General features: G+C 34.1%; 3 protein-coding genes and 1 pseudogene across 3 annotated transcripts; all 4 read right to left on the reverse strand.

Moving 5' to 3' along the window:
• Window positions 1-2,435: 2,435 nt before the first annotated feature.
• Window positions 2,436-3,224, reverse strand: LOC107059624 (geraniol 8-hydroxylase-like). Its single transcript, XM_015306341.1, has one exon. It carries the CDS (start codon window positions 2,910-2,912, stop codon window positions 2,436-2,438), a length of 477 nt encoding a protein of 158 aa, XP_015161827.1. The 5' UTR covers window positions 2,913-3,224.
• A 212-nt stretch (window positions 3,225-3,436) lies between these two features.
• LOC102596806 (geraniol 8-hydroxylase-like) lies at window positions 3,437-5,774 on the reverse strand (annotated as a pseudogene).
• A 5,601-nt stretch (window positions 5,775-11,375) lies between these two features.
• Window positions 11,376-14,274, reverse strand: LOC102596475 (geraniol 8-hydroxylase-like). The gene is made up of 3 exons (XM_006338171.2): window positions 13,167-14,274; window positions 12,290-12,734; window positions 11,376-12,151 (listed from the first exon to the last, which is right to left on the reverse strand). Exons 1-3 carry the CDS (start codon window positions 13,604-13,606, stop codon window positions 11,549-11,551), a joined length of 1,488 nt encoding a protein of 495 aa, XP_006338233.1. The 5' UTR covers window positions 13,607-14,274; the 3' UTR covers window positions 11,376-11,548.
• A 283-nt stretch (window positions 14,275-14,557) lies between these two features.
• Window positions 14,558-20,629, reverse strand: LOC102597454 (uncharacterized). Its single transcript, XM_006338173.2, has 12 exons — window positions 20,536-20,629; window positions 20,371-20,433; window positions 20,237-20,290; window positions 20,046-20,138; window positions 19,758-19,844; window positions 19,090-19,668; window positions 18,196-18,672; window positions 17,618-17,676; window positions 17,431-17,533; window positions 17,235-17,314; window positions 16,140-16,466; window positions 14,558-14,950 (listed from the first exon to the last, which is right to left on the reverse strand). Exons 1-12 carry the CDS (start codon window positions 20,593-20,595, stop codon window positions 14,908-14,910), a joined length of 2,025 nt encoding a protein of 674 aa, XP_006338235.1. The 5' UTR covers window positions 20,596-20,629; the 3' UTR covers window positions 14,558-14,907.
• Window positions 20,630-20,659: the final 30 nt, after the last annotated feature.

Raw genomic sequence — 20,659 nt, forward strand, 5'->3', positions numbered from 1 at the left:
CTGATTTTGTTAATAACACTAATAAAAAAAGACTCTTGTTCATTGCTAATAACACTACTAAACAATATTAAAACTCGACTGACTTTGTTGGGTTGTCGGTGATTTTAAAGAAAGCAAACCAACACAATTTCGTCGGTTATTTTTCACACAAAAATACATAATACTCTTAAAAAGAAATTATTATTTTTTGTTAATTTTTAATTTTTTAACTAAAATTAACTGACTCATGTCGATTTAAAATAAGAAGTTGCAATTGAAGAATATATATAAAAATAAAGAAATCATAAAAATAATATTTCGTGTTAAAATGTTACATAAAAAAATGATATCCATATTATCAATACTTATTTGTTGCTTGGTATTTTACAGGATTTTTTGTTTTACTAGAGTTGAAGTTTATTTTGGCTTTTAGCTTTGTGTTCTCATTTGATTATTTCCAAAGTTATTACTAAATATCCATATTATCTGCCGGTTAATCCCTTTAGTATTGTTATTAAACATAGGAAGGCCGTCTTTGTTTATTTTGACCCGTCCATATCTTGATTCGATCCACCCGTTCGTCACTCCTCACAATTGAGGAGAATTCGCATCAGGCTCTGCGCAATCAACCATTAACGGAACCTAATTTGTTCTTCATGGCGAGGGATCACATGGATGCTCCTCCTCCTCCATGATCGATATCCCATTCCATCAAATTAAAGGAACAAGAACAAGCATTAATCCAGAGCTGTCTAACAGCGCCGTCTCAATAAGTTTGGGGCCTAAAGTCAAACTTCATAGAAACCTTATTTCTTAGTTGTCATATGTAAATTGAATAACTATAAAATACTCAATGTAATCACGAGAGAAGTCTCGAGAAGGTAGGATATATGCAAATCGTATGAATTAAGAATGTAAACAAATAAAAAAAAATAAGATCAATTTAATAAAATAAAATATGTTGTAAGTCAATATGAGGCAAGTAAAATAAAATTGAAGGAGTACGTAAAATAAAAATAAAATAAAAAATGGCGTGTTTGTGAAAAGAACCTCAAAGACTTACATGATACATCACTTGAACTTCTAAGTTGGTTGTTGTTTGACTGAGTTGCTTGTGTTGGTATTTGGACACTTTGTGTTTCACGTTTGAGATAAAAGTATCTGTGCAACTATTTTAGGTTGGTGGGTATTTCAATTCAAAATGTATTTCATTAATCATACTCCCTCCGTCCAATATTAGCTAATTATCTTTACTAAAAATAGTTGTTTTATATTAGTTGTCTACCTTACTAAATTAAGTAAATATTAATTAAATTATTCCTATATTACCCTTGCAATTACTATTCATTTTGAAAGTGTTCACATTTGTTTGTAAAATTCCTAAGAATTTTTTAAAGAATGAATTAGTAAAATCATCTTCTTATTTATGACTTCTTAATATGTGTATAACGAAAAGTGATAAACTAATATGGGAGAGTAATAAGTCATTTCCGTACAAATATGTAAACCAGGAAAATTTAAAAGGTAGCGCGAATCTATCACTTTTCATACAAATCTCTCATGAATTAAAAAAAAAAAAAAAGGTAAACAAAGGATCCTTTGAGTCCTTTGATCTTGGCTTCCCTGAAGGCACTTGTTGAGAAATTGTAAAAATGACCTGTCGACGTCTAGAAATATTCATCCTTTCTGTCCAGAAATGTGTTACTCACTTTCATAGTCAAAGTCAGAAAACTGCCCTCCAATTCTGCTTTCATTGCAAAAATGTGTTCAAACTTCAGACAAAAGCATGAACAAAGAACAGCTAACGAACACGAACATAATGAATTAATGAGAATTGTGAAACTTAAACTATCTAAGATCATTTAGGTCTGGCTGGCTTTAGGATCATGAAAAATATGCCAGATTTTACTTCCCTTGTCCAACAATACTTGTCCACTATTGACTTTGCACATTTTTTAAGAAACTATAAATAGAAGGATAGTTTTAGCATATCACCCTTTAAATATAGTAAATACAATATATTGAAAAAAATGTAATAGGAAAATAACTATAATTATGTAAAGTATTAGTAGTAATTAAATTTAGATTTTCAAAATATTATTCATAGGACGTGTGCGTTCTTAAATTATTTCTTCACTTCATTTCATCTTCTTTCTGACTTTTAGCACCCAAAATCAAGTCATTTGTTAACAAAAACCTTTCTTCTTTTTTTTTAATCAAGATTAATTTTGTTTGCAAATTCAAAACTTGATGGGCCGGGGCCTGTTATGGATCTAGCGCCACCTACCTAGAAAACGGTGAAACAAGTGAACTATACCCCGATCTCATCTCCAAAGATAGGTAGAGAAAGCAGACAATCTGAATTATTCGCTGATTATAATTATGTAACCTGTGTCAATTGTCATGTTGACTTATTCAATAATAACATTATTACTTGCTCAATTTGGAGCCGACGTTTAAAGTGGAATAGGAACAGCTAGCAAAGGACGTGATCTCGCCAGTGTAATACCAAACTTTTCTTCTACATCCAAATCTTCTGGTACAATATTGCCTTCAGCTTTCCAATCAAATGAATTCAACAATGAACCCAACATCACAGAAAGGGTCCTGGATGCCAAAGGTAACCCTGGACAAATTCTTCTACCAGCACCAAATGGAATGAGTTCAAAATCTCGGCCACGAACGTCCATTTTCGAACCCCAAAATCTCTCAGGCTTAAATGCCAGAGGATCCTCCCATATAGCTGGATCACGGCCTATTGGCCATATGTGCACTAACACTCGAGAGTCTCTTGGAATAAAATAGCCACACGCCTCAACGTCTTGATCTACCTTTCGGATCAGAAGGGGAACTGGTGGGTGCATTCGCAAGGTTTCTTTCACTATGCACTGCAAATAAGGGAGACGGGCAACATCGGCTTCCTCGATTATCATGCCTTTGCCAATAACATCTGCAAGCTCGGTTTAAGCTAATTGAATCCGTCTTGTGTGATTAATTTGGCAGTCACTTTATAGAGGAATCGCGTGAACCTGTTTCTCTTGTTTAGCAAAAAATAAAATAAAGAGGAATCACTCATTAAATCTTTTTCATGAATGTGGACTTTTTCTTGCAAATTATCAAGATGGGCTAGTGAAATAATCATCAAAGATGTTAATCTTAGGTTCTGAAGTTGATGACGGTGTTGTTGCCAAGAACAGAGTGAGAAAAAGTAGAGTAGAAATGATAGCCAAAGAGGTTAAGACAGAATCTCCACATCAAAAAGTATGTTTTTTTTTCTCTATTTATAAATACTGTTCGTGGGTTTCTTCTCCGGAGGTTTTCATTTGTTTATTATGGAGGAGTGGTCTATGTACTTGACAGATTATTTTTAATATCAAAATACTATAGAATTTTGTTTCTTTAGGTTGCGGGAGAAAAAACAAATCATGTCATGTTAATTAACTCGTTGCAGTTTCTCAGGCATCCAGAAATTGAAGATTTCGCATATAAAAGTGACAATATTTATGCTCAAGCGTAATCGGATATATAGGGAGTACTTTATTATGTCAAACTGATTATAGAAAGAGGAAGAGAATTACATAGTTGAGATCGGAAATGTCTGTAGAGAAAGCAGACAAATCTAAATTATTCGCTACGTTTAAAGAGGAATAGGAACAGCTAGCAAAGGACGCAATCTGGCTAGTGAAACCCCAAACTTCTCTTCTACATCTAAATCTTCTGGTGCAATATCGCCTTCAGCTTTCCAATCAAATGAATTCAACAATGAACCCAGCATAATGGAAATTGTCCTCATTGCCAAAGGTATCCCTGGACAAATTCTTCTACCACCACCAAATGGAATGATTTCAAAATCTTGACCACGAACATCCATTTTTGAATCCCAAAATCTCTCTGGCTTAAATGTCAAAGGATCATCCCAGTTAGCTGGGTCACGGCCTATTGACAATACGTGCACTAACACTTGAGAGTCTTTCGGAACAAAATAACCACACGTCTCAACATCTTGATCTACCTTGCGAAGCAAAATGGGTACTGGTGGGTGCAACCGCAAGGTTTCTTTCACTATGCACTGCAAATAAGGGAGTTGGGCAACGCTGGCTTCTTCTATTGCCTTGCCTTGCCCAATAACTTCAGCAAGTTCAGCTTTAGCTTTTCTCATTATGTATGGCTTTCTCATGACCTCTACCATTGCCCATTCAAATGTATTTGAAGTTGTATCCGTTCCCGCAATGAAAAGGTCGTGCAATATATATAACTAAATCTAAGGGATGCCAAAAATTGATAAATTGGAAATCTCTACTTACAATGTGATAGTACTTACATCATTATGTAACTATTATAGTAACTATTTTCTTTATAAATTAGCTATCTCTTATATGTAATGGATTCTTAGGCAGTAAATAATGTGTATACTTTTTAACATAAATAGAACAATGTGCAGGGCATGCGACAATAGATCTTCCCCTAATATCTGTTACACAATATATGATGAATACATCTACAATTTGGCCAAAGAGGAAGGATAAATTAAATCCAGTAACATACACACACACTGTAATTAACAAAAGTCGAATGCATAACCTAAAGGAAGAAGTTGAAAGTACCAGGCATAACCGTTCTATGTGATTTCTGTCGATTGCCTGAGGATCTTCTTTGCTGGTATTTATCAGAATGTCAAGAACGTCAGTGCTACCAATAGTTGCCGATTTCCTCCTTGCCTCCAATCGTTCATCAATCAGTCCCTGAATCTGTTGAAGCATGCTTTCCTATTCTTCGCCTTATTCCTTGGGGATCAATCGTTTTAAACACGGAAAAAAAATCAGCCAAATTGGGCTTACCAGCTTCTACCGAGATGTTCCACACCACATCCTTGAATTCTTTACCTGAATTTGCATAAAGGTCCACAACATCCTTGGAAAAAATGGTATTGGAAAGTAAATTCATGGAAGTCTCGAAAGCAGCTTGGCCTATATTCACTGCCTCACCAGTTTCACTACATCTACGGCAATAAGCAATCAAATCTCGGATCTTTCCGGACCTAAAAAGAGTTAGTTACTCATTCAGTATGTAACTCATCACACAATAGAATAACTGTATGGGTCAAACTGAAACATATAAAATCAGATTTGGATATTGAAAATTATATGACTTTGACCCAAGCTAACTTTGGTCAGATCAAATTTGAGTAAAGTAACCCATTTGGCACGCTACTGCTACCTGAGATGTTGATTTGCGTCAAATATTGATACAGGAATTCAATATTTTCCTTAGGCTTTTCCATTGATCAGCGACTGGTAGCCATACGACAGAGAATTGGTAGTGATTTAGGGCACAAATTGCATCTGGATGTGGTCTACTAGAAAAGGCCAAATCTTGCTTTTGTAAGACTTGTTTAGCAATGACTGGTGAAGATATAACCACTGTCGTCATTTGGCCCAACCTGAGGCTGATTATAGGGCCATACTTTTCAGCAAGTTTCGTAAGGGGTTGGTGTGGTTGACCACCAAGTATGTTGTGAAGATTTCCAATCAAGGGCAGTGGTTTTGGTCCTGCTGGAAGTTTCTTGTTACATCTTTTGCATATCACTAGCTTACAAATACACTGAACCAAAGTCCAGGCTAGTAGCAATCCACCTACAATCACTACAAAATCCATTGGCCGGTTTCTTCGCTGAACAAGCTATTGCATTAGTTACTGCTCACTTGGTCTTGCTTTCTGCCTTCATTATTATAAAGTCACTGCTTCCCTTAATTTTAATGTAGTAAATCCGTTGGGAAAATATTTACTAACACAGTTTCAAATGTTGCTTGATTTGATAAAGAAAGATTTTTGAAAGTTATGATATAAAATAAGTTATAAAACTTTATATGATCATAAATTTAAATAAAATAATCATTTAAAAATTAAACTATTACTAAATATAAAAAATTATCATTCTATTTGAGTTAACTATAAAAAAGGAGGGAAAAAAAGAGTGTGTCACAGATGAGATAAGATTTACAATTCAATATCTATTTAATGAATGCATCTCTGTCTTCGGCTGACGATGACCGATTAATAATTCGGGTAAAAAGATACTCCCACTAAGCAGTTCTTAACAATATCTCTGTCTTCGGCTGACGATGACTGATTAATAATTCGGTCATACAATTTGTTATTACTTAATAAATATATTTGGTAAACATCTTAAGTTTTCAAATCTAATATTTAGAAAATATTTGGAAATTTTTAATAATTTTAAAATTACCCTATACTTTTATACTTTCTTTTGTCCAGCGATTATCTATTATTGTTTTTGTACATTTTTTAAGAAACTATAAATAAAAGTGTAATTTTACTATATCAATTATCACCCTTTGAATAAACAATGTTTTAAAAAATGTAATAGAAAAATAGAGTTTTTGACCAAAAACATCCTTAAACTATACCCCAAACTTAAGTTACATCCTTAAAATATATTTTTTGGCAAAAAAACATCCTCTAAGTATTTGAAAGTTAACAATATTCATCCTTATGTAAGATATCGTCAAAAAACTAAGGGATCCTACAAAAATATGAGCAGTTCACGTGACTATCAACAAAAGTTTTCTTCGTAATTTCATTACCTACTATAAGAAGTTTCTGAAAAAAATATTAGAAATCTTAGACACCATTGCTTATTGAAACAAAAAATGTTTAGAACGTCATGTGAGGTTAATACATGATCTGCTCTTTTTCTCATTTAGTAATGGAAAGAAGTTGGAGCTTAATTATCTTTACTTTTTTCAAAGTCAAACTGTATTTAGATCAATAATTTTTTGGGTCAAACTGTATTTAGATCAATATTTTTTTGGGTCAATCTGATATTGAAGTGATCAAAATATTGATTATGTCTCGCATTTGAGTTTCATTCTACATTATTGGAAGCAAAAGTCTCCAACAAACGTTGCTTCTAGCATATTTAATTGAGAAGAAACATATTTCAACTAATAATATTTTTAATATCAAATTACATGAAAAATAAATGAAAAAAACGTCAAATTAATTTTTTTGCATAATGCAAAACTCAATTACCGAAAAAGTTCACAATAGTATTTTTGGCGTATCTAAGAATAATAATTATGAAGGGATGAGTTGATTTTTGTGGGATCTATTAGTTTTCTGATAAATTCAAGTAGAAGGATGAAAATTGTTTACTTTTAAAGAGTTTAAGGATGTTTTCTGCTAAGAAAGATACTTTAAGAATGTAGTTTAAGTTTGGGGTATAGTTTAAGAATGATTTTGGTCGAAAACTCTACAAAAAAATGACTAAAATTAATTATAAGAACAAATTAAAAACTAAATAAAGAATTATCTATTAATTTCATAAAGTAAATAAATATGGATAAATTACTTAAATACACACCTTTAGTTTTCATAATTTCCATTATTCCCTATCATTTTAAAATATCTCCAAAATCCCTCCTTTTCTTCCCAAACTCCACTGTTCCAGATACATAAAGTTTCAACATTCAAAACACACGTTTCTCTTCCTAATTTCACTCCCTTAATCTCTCCCTATTTCACTCCCTCAATCTTTACTTCCTTCATTTTTTAATTTTCAGATTTGTTCTCTCTCCATAAGATCGCTCCATAACTTTTTCCAAGAACCCAAGTAAATTTTCACTCCACAATTTTTTCTAAAGAACTACCGGGTCTCCTCCCTTTCCACATTCACAAAATGTATAAGGGAAAGGTGAAAGAGATGATGTATCCCCATTGCTCCTTGCAACAAAATCGTTTCCAAGGATCCTCTTTCGCTGGTGAAATCACTTTCCATTGTTGACAGTGAAAAAAGATACATAAGTTTTGATATAGAGCAAAGATAAAAGTGTAGGGGGATTTCTTCGTCATTTTTTTTGCTTTCAACAGATCAATTGTTGATTTTTTTTCGAATTTTTGTTGTTCATCCTTTATAATACATATGAGTTCAGATTTTAATGTATCTAGTTGATTTTGTTTCTTAAACTAATGTATAATGCCTTCGTTGATTTTCAATGTATCTTGTTTATTTTGATTCTTAAATTAGCCTTTTTTTAGTGCCATCACTGATCTGATACATCACTGTTACAATAACTTTTGTTTTATGCAATGTATCATATTCATATTTAAGGTGTTGATACATAACCCTAATGTTGTTGAATATTCGATTAATTTTATCATATTCAATATAAATGTTGTTGATACATAAACACTACCTAGTGTATCATCTACATGTATCAAGTTCTTTAATGTATCATCAATCTTAGTCAAATTTAAAAGGCTATTAGCCAGTAACAAATCAATTGTGTGTTATGTACTGCACTCTTTACTATTTGTTCAGTCTTACCCAACTTAGAATGCGATGTATATATACATTTTACCCAATAATAATCTTGATACATAAATCATAATGTTCTATAACTGGAGCACTATGTATCAGATCCAACAATAGGTATATGATACATATTCATTCTTTGGTCAAACTAGAACTACATGTATATGATACTTAATAACAACCACACAGTAATGTATCGATCTAAAAATCTTTACTTCTCTAATGTATCTGATAGGATTACAATACTTAGCAATTTACTAAATATTTAGGAATGGTAATGTATCATGAGTAATGTATCCTTTTTTCCACAACGTCCACAAGGTATCTCGTCTAGTTGAAATCTACCACAATTACATATTTTTCGCTTAAGCTAAACAATGTATTTTCTTCCAGCATCAAACTAACACATAGCGACACAATTTTGTAGCCATCTTATAACACGTACCAGATACATTACAATAACCAATGATACAACCATTCAACAAAATCCAAGATGGATATATATTTATGTATCATCCACACTTGTTTCTCGATCAAAACAAGTAATTTACATATCTTGATTGTTACACTATTTATATGTACAATATACATAATAATAGTCTGAACTCTGATACATTTATACGAATTTGTGATACACACTCGATATTCAAAACGTATTTGATCCATCTCAATTGTTAATCCATTTATTACATGTATCATATACAATATATTATGATGATACATTTTTATACAAATCCCATCCAGATACAAAATAATGACCACATCATAATTCATAGATTCAAAACTACAATACACGCCCATCGTTTACCATTAATGTATCATGACTTACATATTCACATCAAAACGACAAACAAAACAATGACTCTGAGCTTTTTTCTGATATTGATCACTAGATTATGTTTCTGTCGAAGAAAAATGTCCAAAGGTAATGACTATTGCTTTGTTTTAGTCCTTGCAATACCAAAGCTTCAGGTAACACTACAGTCTGCACAACATCAAGCAATTAAACTTGAAGTTTATTAACTACAATATGATTCAACACGCTGCATATGCGCTTCACTTGATCAACAACAACCCCAATTTAGAAAGGCTCTGATTGATGGTACGTCTTATTTTTTATTAAATAGGCTGAATTGTTACTGCTTCATTTGACAATAAATCATAAGCCCTCCTTTTCAGTTTCTAAGGTGTAATGATTCTAAGGATGTTGTGGAGCGTTTTATTCATCACTTGTAATCCCAAATAATGACATATAATGCTCAAAAGGGTGGATATATATAAAACTGATTTTGTTTTCTAAATTGGAATTTATGAAGCATATATCGGCATCTACAACTGCACTTGAGAAAATGTGTTGTTAGCAATGTTAGCAACTTCTCAGATTCATTAATTTTCTCTGAACAAGAAATGAATTAACTTTTAAGAAATCAAATTAAATTTTAATAAACGAAAGATGAAAAAGGGAATAGAAACTTGCTAGTTGACAGATGGATCTTGTTAGCAATGTTAGCAGCAGCCAAGGTTGTCCAATCAGATTTGTGTGATACATTGAATTCAAATTACTCAACGATTTCAAATTGATGATTCGAAATCGTGAATCGTTTGTCCAATCATCTACAACGGCGGATTTGAGATTCAAGATTTTGAATTTATGGAGAAGATGAAATTTTGATTTTTAAATTTTGTGAAGTTGTTACAGATTGGAATAGATTGATATCAATCAATCTGTGTGATTTGTGGGAAAAGAAAATCAGCACTGCGTGATTTGTGGGAATAGAAAATCAGTTTTGCGTTATTTTGGGAAAGAAAATCAGTTTTACATTAGTATTCCATATTTAGCGCAACAGACAAGTTTATAGTGTATCCGGATAAAATTTATGTATTCGAAATGTTGATTTTTTAAGGGATTTTTGTAAATGAAAAGGAGTTTATGTCTACTTTTACCATTGACCCACGTTCTCTGTGGACTGTGGGTATGAAACAAAAGAAAAAAAAGAGGAAACACCCCAGAAACTCCATACCTCACGTGAGTCCATTTAATGCAAAAATATGACGATTCACGCCTCACTGGGAATAAGAATATGTATTCACACATGTTCAATCTCTCTCACTTCACTTCAACCACCTTCCTTTTTAAGATTTATTTTGTTCCATAATTTTCAAATTAGGTACTTTATTTAATGATTAGCATAGCAAGAGAAAAGAAGAAACGTGAAAATGATAGAGATCCAAACCCATCTACATGGAAGGTGAGTTACCTCAACAAATGAGCCTTGGAAGTAGGGGTTGTTAATGGGTCGGTTTGAGTAGGTTATTGGTCAAAATTAAAACTAAACTAATTTAATTGATTTTAAATTATCTAAATCAAACCAAATCAAAATATAATATATATTTATCGATTTGATTTAGTTCGGTTATTAACCATACATAAAAATAAAAATAAAAGAAACAATTCATTCAAAAGTAAAAAAGTGACAAAAATCCATTCAAATAAATAACTGACATTACATATGTTTCGATCACTTAATTTACTATGAATAAAGCTTCAAAATTCTCTATTTTCTCCTAGAAGAAAGAGACAATGACATTTTCAATCTCACAAAGAATTGTCAGACACTCATATACATGAAAATGATGAAATCAGCAAGATAATGCTCTCACCTAGGGCATTTTTGCTTTCATAAATAAATTATAAATACATTTTGATGAAAATATATAGAAGATCTTTAAAATTGTTTATAAAAATAATATATTATGTATGTACTATAATAATAAGTTTGATGTATATAATTTGTCGGTTTGGTTCGGTTGTTTCTTTGTTTTTTTCCGAACAAAATCATAAACAAACCAAATACTATTGATTTTTAAAAATCTAAATTCAAACTAAACCAAACCTAAATAAAATCGATTTGATTCTATTTTTTTATTTAGATCGATTTTTATCCAAATCGTGAACACTCCTACTCGGAAGATTGGGAGAAATCAAACGCTTCTTCAATCTAAATTCACTAACTACATATATTATGGGAAGATCTTTAGACTTCTAAATACCATAATAATGTATTACTCCTGTCAATCATTCAAAATTACTCCAAAAAAGAGTATACAAATACAAAAGACAATAGTACCCTTATTTAAAAGAGAGAAGAATCCAACAATAACAACATTTGGAGGGGAAAAAAATTCTAAACTAACTCATGTCTTCACAATAATAACATTATTACATGCCAACGTTTAAAGCGAAATAGGTATAGCTCGTAAAGGACGTGCTCTCGCTAGTGTAAGACCAAACTTTTCTTCTACATCCAAATCTTGTGCTGCAATATCGCCTTCAGCTTTCCAATCAAATGAATTCAACAACGAACCCAACATTGTACATAGTTTCGCTGTCGCCAAAGTTAATCCCGGGCAAATTCTTCTACCAGCACCAAATGGAATGAGTTCAAAATCTTGGCCACGAACATCCATTTTCAAATCCCAAAATCTCTCAGGCTTAAATGTCAGAGGATCCTCCCATGTAGCTGGATCACGACCTATTGACCATACGTTCACTAACACCTGGGAGTTTTTCGGGACAAAATAGCCACACGCCTCGACTTCCTGATCGACCTTGCGAATCAAAAAGGGTACTGGAGGGTGCATCCGCAAGGTTTCTTTCACTATGCACTGCAAATAAGGGAGACGACCAATATCGCCTTCTTCGATTATCTTTCCTTTGCCAATAACATCTGCAAACTCGCTTTTAGCTTTATTCATTATGTATGGTTTTCTCATAACTTCTACCATTGCCCATTCTAATGTACTTGAAGTTGTATCCGTTCCCGCAATGAAAAGGTCCTGCAATATAATTAATAATTCTCAGGGATGCAATAAGGAAGCAAGTATGTAAATTGTAATGAAGCATAACAGAGCACTGGTGGAAAATAATTGGTCAAAAGGTCTATCCGGCTGTGCAAATAAAAAGTTCAAAATTACCAGGCACAAGTGTTCTATATGATTTCTGTCGAATGCCTGCGGATCTTCCTCGCTAGTATTTAACATAACTTCAAGAAAATCTGTTCTACCGCCATTTGGCAACTGCCTCCTTTGCTCCAATCGTTCATCAATCAATCCCCCAATCAGCTGTAGCAATTTATCAGAATGCTTGCCTATGCGTCGCCTTATCCCTTGAGGATCAATCCTTTTCAAGAGGGGGAAATAATTGGCGAAATTGGGCTTACCACATTCTTCCATAACGTCCCAGACTATATCCTTAAATTCTTTACCTGAATTTGCATAAGGGTCCACTACATCCTTGGAAAAAATGGTATTGGAAAGTAAATTAAGCATGGTCTCGAAAGCAGCTTGGCCTATATTCACTGACTCGCCAGTTTGGCTACACTTGCCGCAATAAGCAATAAAATCTTGCATCTTTTGGGACCTGATCGACATACATTGCAAGTGACAAAATCAATTTTTGCTACTAGTAATCACATGTTTGTTGCCTTTGACTCGAGGAGTTACCACTTTACATGAACCCAACAATGTTTGTTCAGGCTTTGTAAATGCATTAAGAAGTCTACCAAATATTGGAACTCAATTATCATTATATATTAACTTGATTATTCTGTAGGAATCCGTATATTTTAAATTTTAGATCCATCTCTGGTTACCAAGGGTTGCAACACCAACTCAAACATATAAAATCAAATTTGGAGACTATAGGATATATAATTTGGGAGATTTTAAGCTTCTAATATAGGAAAAAATGCATTTTTTCTCTATAAAGTAAGATAAAAAAGCATGGCAGGTTATGTCATTTTGGTCGGATTATGTTATGACCCGTTATTTGACTAACCTATCCGACCTTTACCTGAGATGCTGAGTTGCGTCAAGCTTGTTGCCAGAGAAGAGATTAGAATTCAAGATTTTCCTCATACTTCTCCATAGAGAGCAAACAGGTAGAAACACCACAGAGAGGTGATGGTGATTATTGGTACGGATTGCATCTGGAATTGTTCTGCTGGAGAAGGACAAATCTTGTTTTTGTAAGACTTGTTTTGCCACGGCTGATGAAGATATTACCACTGTCGTTATTTGCCCCATCCTGAGGCCCATCATTGGGCCATATTTTTGGGCAAGCCTGGCAAGTGACTTGTGAGGTTGATCGCCAAGAATATTATGCAAATTTCCAATCAATGGAAGGGGAATTGGCCCTGGTGGAAGTTTTTTGTTACCTCTCTTGCTTATTGCTACCCATTGAAGCAAAGTCCAGGCAAGTAGTAATCCACCTACAATGACTACATAATCCATTGTCAGTATGTACTAATTGCCTTATATTATCTAGTGGTTATGGTTATATATCTACTGCATCATCCATTTATCACGCCCAACCTCTGGGCCCTGTTGGGTACTGTTTTTCCGAAGTTGGAAAAACAAACTAGTACCATCATTTACGGCTGACAAAATAATTTGAGAATACAAGTAACGACCCATTACATATCTTGACTTTTTGAAAATGGATATCCATATTATCAAAATACATATTTGTTGCTTGTTATTTTACATGATTTCTTGCTTTCTGAGAGTTTTAAGTTTATTCTGTTTTTTAGCTTGTGTTCGTTTATTTATGAAAACACCACATTATCCGTCTCTTAATCCATTTATTATCTGTGTTAACTATAGGCGGATCGAATATTTTATCCATTTTTGTTTAACCTATTCCAACCGACCCGTCCATATTTGATCCCTACTATCATCCCGTCAACAATTAATTCCTTTTTATGGAAACTGCCGAGAAGCTCTCTGGAAGTCAAGAAGAACTGCTAGCACCGTTGTGTTCCCTGCATGCACCTTGAAGTTTAGGGTTGTTGTAGTACGTACTACGTACTACTTTTCAATTGTAACAACTTTTGCTTTGTCGTTTCCTTTCTGTTTAACAAATTGTACTACGTAGGCTTTAAGTCATGTAGGATTAATATCACCAATCCTGTCAATGTCATGTAGGGTTAATTTTCTGCAACCTACTCTATCGATTTCATATACATCCAAACACAAAGATGAAATCTGGAAAATGTCTACATTCTCACAAGAGCAGAAAATATCTCAGATTCCAAAAATTGAAATCAAATCAATCCTTAAATCCTCTTATAGAGGTTGATGCTAGCTGCCAGCGGTTAGCTTTAGCACGTATATTCTAACTAACTTCTAACGTACACATAACCACCTCCTAACAGTAATTAACAGCTAAATGGAGATTAGCCACTAACTGCTTTGCAGATTCTGCTAACTCTAAAACCTTTGACCCCTTGGCTTCCCTGGAGACACTTGATGAGAAATTGTAAAAAAACACCTGTCGACATCTAAGAACATTCATCCTTTCAGTCCAGAAATGTGTTACACATATCCATAGTCAAAGTCAGAAAACTCGCCTCAAAAGTAGCAGTCAAGAATGCTAGTACTGGATTCACATCCAAGCCATATTTTGCTCTAATGAGTCCAGAGATATCGTCCCTTTGAAGTTGCAGTCATTTTCAACTAGCCGATGTCAACTTGGCATGTGGAGTACGATCGAACATGGATTTCAAGGTGATAGGTCAACAGCGAGCGAGCTTTTATGGTCCGTCATCTCCACAGAGCTCCTGAAATCGCGTCAAACTGCAATGAAGAGTATTAGATAATTTCTGGTAGCAACAGTGGCCTCCCCATCCCTCCTTTCCCGAAAAGGCTTAGCCCCCCGAAGTAATGTCTGGCTAGTGACACTGTGGGGAGAATGGGCTTACTGGTCACAGCATTCCCCTTGCATTTATGCATAGAGGCTGTTCCCACACCTTGAACCTTGACCCTTGGGTCACCAAAGGAGCAACTTTACTATTGCACCAAGACTTTGTCCCAAGTCCCCAAATAGAAAAAAATTATATTTACCTTTAACCAACAACCAATATATGAGCAACAAATTCTTAAGCTATCAAGATCATTACATCAGTAACAAAAATGTGTTCAAACTTCAGAAAAAGCATGAACAATGAACAGCAAACAAACACGAACATGATGAATGAGACAGTTATCCTTGAAAAACTGGCTTAAATTGAAGGATGGCAACGCAACTTCCTGCCTCAAAGTTTAGAGTTTACAGAAACTCAGAGTTCTTTCACAAAAACAACTCAAAAAACAGAGTTTGCGAAAACTAAATATTCTTTCGCAAACTCTGCTTTTTGAAAAATTTCAAACAAATGCCTCCTTATTAAGAACTCGCTGATAGATTCTCTGCAAAATTAGAACAAAACGCCAACCAGCAAACTAACATAAATAGTAGCTTGAAGAATAAAAATGTGTTCACTGAATTTTGACCCATAAAAAGAGGGGAAAAAACACACCATCCACTTGCATTCTACAGCACATTCACCTCAGATATTTCAAAACCCGACATCATTAATGATCTAAGTTATCTTTTGAATTTTGATGACAAGCCATTATGAGTACAATGCACTTGCACTCCTGTTTCCGTCCTACAACTTGATACTACTAACTGAACATCGTATGAATGTTCTTGAAATGCATGCATGATTCTAGCAAAATAGTTTTGAAATGATTGCAAATACAAACTTAATTATCAAAGTAAGAATTGCTTAACCCAACTCTGAAGAAGAACATCCAATGAACCCAATCTAAACATCAAACAAACACTTCGCTTATTTTAAGCAACTTACAGCTTATTATAAGAACTCCTATTATTAGGAAAGATGACATAGAAATAATAAATATATTATGGAATTCCAGAGTCTGATGCAATTTCCAGAATACAACAGAAACTAATGAAAACCCCAAATGTGTCAAACATACATACCGACGTAGTAGCACTAGTGGATTATAAGGAAACAGGTTCTTTTGGTGAAGGCCTTCAATAGATGCTTTAAGTTGAAAAAGGCAGTTCCTTGCACATTCAAACGGTGACATCTGAGTTACATAGTCCTCATTGTGACATCCGTACGCTTTCTTGCGTTTGGTGTCAGGTGGTAAAATATCTCCACTAACACAACTCGACACAAGCGTTATCTCTCCCATAGAGTTATGATCATCTGTTGAAAACTTTTTTCTTTTACTGCTTCGACATTTTCCGCTCCATGAAAATTCGATAAATATGTTCCACGAATCACATACCTTACGCAGACACCTATGAGGATGCAGGTACAAATTTAATTGCAACATCAGACATGGATAAAGTCAACATATTTTGTTTAAGAAGGGCTAATGTTGTCCCCTTTCTCTGAAATTGAATTTTTTATTCAAATTTGGAGCAATTATCAGAGAAATGAATACACAATGTTTAATGCAAATGGAAGAACACGTGGCCACATTTTTTGTTTTTTAGGAATATATTAAAAAAAGACAAGTTAATTCATAAGAGGTTTTGTGGAACTTTTTTAGGATCAAAAAGATACATCCTCTATCCCAATTTACGTGGCACACTTTCCGTTTAGTCTATCCCAAGAATGACACATTTCTATGTTTAGAAACCATTTAACTTTAAAATTCTCACTTTACCCTTAATGAGATGATTTACAAATTGCAACCACACAAATGGTTACGACTTGTTCTAGAGCACGTGTTTCAAAAGTCTTTCTTTCTTAAATTTAGTGCTTTGTCAAACACAGAGGGAGTAGTGTTTTACGAAGAGCTTACAACTCTTGTAATTCTGAATATGCTACATGGTACAGCTGGAACTTCTTACATGGAGTAAGATGGTTTGCGAATTTGGATTACACTTAAATATTGGGAGAAAAAGATGGTTTGCAAATTTGGAACTAGTATGCTTTATTCATATAAAGGTTGAGCCTGTCAAAACACCATACTTAGTATACATATTGATACTTATAGATCTTATATCCATGTCCAAATACTATAGAAGAAAATAAAATGCAAAGTTATAACTTATACGTACCTCAAAAGATATTCAGCAGAACTAGCCCCTGTATCTTTTGAGATAAGATAATCAAGAAGAACTTGATGATCATAGTGTATCTGTGAGGACAGTAACATAGCAAAACTACTCAGCATGGGTAATTATTTAGTATTTCGATCTTGACATCAGAGGGAAATAAAACAAAGAAATGCACAAGGGAATGTTTTGTACTTACTCCAGCCAAGAATAGGTGAAAGAAATGTATTGGGTGAAAAAGGTGTGAGATCAGAGAAAACTCTCTCACTTCATCATCTGATAAAGCCACTTCATTAGTAAACCTACATACAACATGATGCACTAAAACAACCGCCATATACAACTTCACATCATCTCTAAAATTAGCAAATATACATTCAACTCACTTTTCAGAGTAAAATGGCAAGCATAACATTTGCAAGAGCATTTCAAATAGAATATCGTCCTACAATTTAACAGTAGTAAAAGAAAGTCAGAAAAGTGAAGACAGCTGGACCAGTAAACATATAGTAAGATATCCTCGGGTACTTTAACATACAAGGACAGGAATCAAATCAACCAAATACGAAGTTTTAGCAGAGCTCTATGTCATGGACACCATGCCATAGTAGGAGGTATACTAAAACCTAGAAGCAAGCCAGAAACCATTTTGTAAGAAATAGGCAATTCTCAATCTTCTGTTTTGTTGTTGAAAAATAATAACAATTTAATAGATAAAGCTTGGAAGCCAAATATAGGCAATTCTTAATCATTGGAAGTCCAAAGAGATGCAGAGTACTAAACCAACTGCATATACAAAGTATTGTCCAGCTAATCTAATAACGACAGTTCTAAAACTTATCAAACCTTGAAAATCAGATATAATCATGGATTTATAAAAGTCAATTCAAACTTTTTATATAGAGATCCTGAAACAAATGAACAAGTAAAAGCAAAACATGTCATTGCGAGCAAGAGGACAAACCTCTTGCATATATAGCTGCAAGAAGGATGAGACAAAGTCCATGCGTTTCTCGGAGTACATGTCATGGTCAATAAAACAATCGCCAGGGAGAAGCTCTCTGAGCCACTCATGGAGCTCTAGCAAAGCTTTCCTTCGACTGCAACACTTGGGATTCATGTCAAAGCTTGAGCAAGACTTAAGATTTTTACATGCATAATGTTGATCAGTCATTTCTTTCATGCTCAGCAAACTAGAGGAACATTTGAGGAAAAGGAAAATAGACAGCCGTTGTAAATGCTTTGATGAAATCCATTTTTTCCCCATATCAAATGTCATTACCCCAAATGGCGAACCTTCGAGATATTTATCTAGAACAAACTCCTGCCCCTCCATAGGTTGGGATAATACATCTTGAAAGTATGTGTGGATAAGATCCAACCACGAAATTACAATTGAGTGCTCCCAATGGATTTGGTTACTAAGTCGAATCATGAGTATCTGTAAAATGGACAGTTAGTGCAACCACAAACTCAACTCAGTTAATGATCACATTGGTGCATGATATTTCAAATAAAATTTTAAATATACCTATCCCACCACTGTAAATAACATAAGGAGCATAAATGGAAGAAATGATTATTAGAGCAAAAGCAAAGAACAGGAACCCCTCATCATATCCACCTAATGGGCTAATTGGAACATTTTAGACTGAATGCAACATCAAAGAAGGGTAAATCCCTCTTAATATTAAATAAAGTGCAAGTGGATGTGAGATTTAGAGAACCTCTAGGTGTAGAGAACCCCCTGATTTGCCTCAAAAGACAAATTGTTTATTATTAGAAGGAAATGGACTTGAATTGAACGGAATGGTCACAGATGCTAATGAATGAGAAAAAGTTGAGAAGAAATTCATACCAACATTTTATGTTTAAGATATTGACAAATCGCAACATTATCAGAGTGCAGTCCATTACTAAGGCATGATGACAGTAGTCTAGGAAGCAGGTTTTTTATTTCAAAAATAAATGGATGCTCTGCTGAAGCGATGACAGCAGCATCTGTCCAACCACTTTTAACCAACGAACAGAGTAACCGAAGAAGATATCCCTGAAATATTAGTATTGACTTCGGTTTTTCTTCTTGCATTTGAAGCAAGCGGTCTGAATTGGAGTCCCCTTGAACATGGTAAACCTCCGACAACAAATTCCATGGCATATTTGAGATAAAATAAATGGTAGCCTCCAAGAAAATGTTGAAAAACTGATCAATAAGATCCCGATTCAACTGTTTCAGTACATTGTGTAGAACTCTCATGATAACAGCTGCCGTTGACCAACTTGCACTTTTCAGGCTGAGCTTCAATAAAGAAGAAGGTGAAGGATCCCCACTCAAGTTTTTGACCTCCATCGTATGTCCCATAGAAGAAAGACCATTAAAAATTGGAACTTCCACACAAAGATACAGTAAATTGATATATTCACCCCAACAGCTTTCCTGCAAGATAGAACTTGTAAAGAAACACAAAATATCAAAACAAAGAACTGCCTATGTAGTGATTTCGGAAGCACGGTCTTATCACGTACAGATTCAACCAAAAAATCAGAAACAGCCACCAGGATATTGCCAATTAGGTGATTCATATATGGATTCTCCATCGCAACCACGACCATCTGCAGATAGGAAATCATAAGACAGTTGTAAGGTTGAATTAGAAGTAATTTCAAACAAAACAACAAATGCACCATTGAAAGAGGGAGGAACTGAACTTGAAACTGATCAAAATGAGATGAAATCTTAGTTTACTAGAACCTGAAAAATTGGAACCCATGTATCATGTATCATAATGGGGTATTTGAATTGAAAAAACCTACCAAGACCTCAATAACATTAGTTAAACAATGATGATTAGCAGCATGTGACTCAGGGATTATTGGACCTCCACCAACAGAGTTTCCCTCCATCTCCTGCTTATAAATTCACACAAACAAACAATGTACCCTAAGATAATTCCAAGCAAAATCATATTTCCACAACGAAGAGATACACAGAGGAAGATTCTTACAAAGCTGTCATCGGACTCATATTCCTTCATCCACAGCTTAATTTCTGTATAAACCTAAAAGTAGGGACTTTTCAATCAATCAAGTCTGCCTCAATTCAAAACAAGAATCCCAGAATTGGTAAAAAAGGAACAACCTGTGAGAGAGCAATTAAAAGTTCTTTCTCCGTTTCTTTGGTTACCGAAGCAGATCCAGTTTCCTGCAGAGGAGTAGAGTTCCATTTTCTGTAAAAATGAGAAGAAGAAAAAAAATAGACAGGAAAGTAAGAAACAGTTGCGGCGAAAGGGTTGAGTGAGCTTACAGTATAAAGACGGAGGTAACAGTCAATTAGAGAACAGAGACGTGAGTGTTCCTTCGCCATAATTTCTAAGTTCAGAATGAACTCGCTTCTCTTTTCTTTTGTGGTATGTATGTATGTACTTCTT

This window comes from Solanum tuberosum, unplaced genomic scaffold (assembly GCF_000226075.1).
Source record: "Solanum tuberosum cultivar DM 1-3 516 R44 unplaced genomic scaffold, SolTub_3.0 scf00004, whole genome shotgun sequence".
Classification (NCBI taxonomy): Eukaryota; Viridiplantae; Streptophyta; class Magnoliopsida; order Solanales; family Solanaceae; genus Solanum; species Solanum tuberosum.

Bases quoted from the DNA above. Each gene is read 5' to 3' on its own strand.
- LOC107059624 (XM_015306341.1), bottom strand. From the start codon at position 2,912: ATGATAATCGAGGAAGCCGATGTTGCCCGTCTCCCTTATTTGCAGTGC.
- LOC102596475 (XM_006338171.2), bottom strand. From the start codon at position 13,606: ATGGATTATGTAGTCATTGTAGGTGGATTACTACTTGCCTGGACTTTG. The intron at 12,735-13,166 runs GTAAAGGTCGGA...TATGTCGATCAG, and splicing joins GACGCAACTCAGCATCTCAG to GTCCCAAAAGATGCAAGATT. The intron at 12,152-12,289 runs GTAATTTTGAAC...ATTATATTGCAG, and splicing joins ATATAGAACACTTGTGCCTG to GACCTTTTCATTGCGGGAAC.
- LOC102597454 (XM_006338173.2), bottom strand. From the start codon at position 20,595: ATGGCGAAGGAACACTCACGTCTCTGTTCTCTAATTGACTGTTACCTC. The intron at 17,677-18,195 runs GTTTGTCCTCTT...GTTAAATTGTAG, and splicing joins TGCAGCTATATATGCAAGAG to GACGATATTCTATTTGAAAT. The intron at 14,951-16,139 runs GTATGTATGTTT...TCTTCATTGCAG, and splicing joins CCACTAGTGCTACTACGTCG to TTTGACGCGATTTCAGGAGC.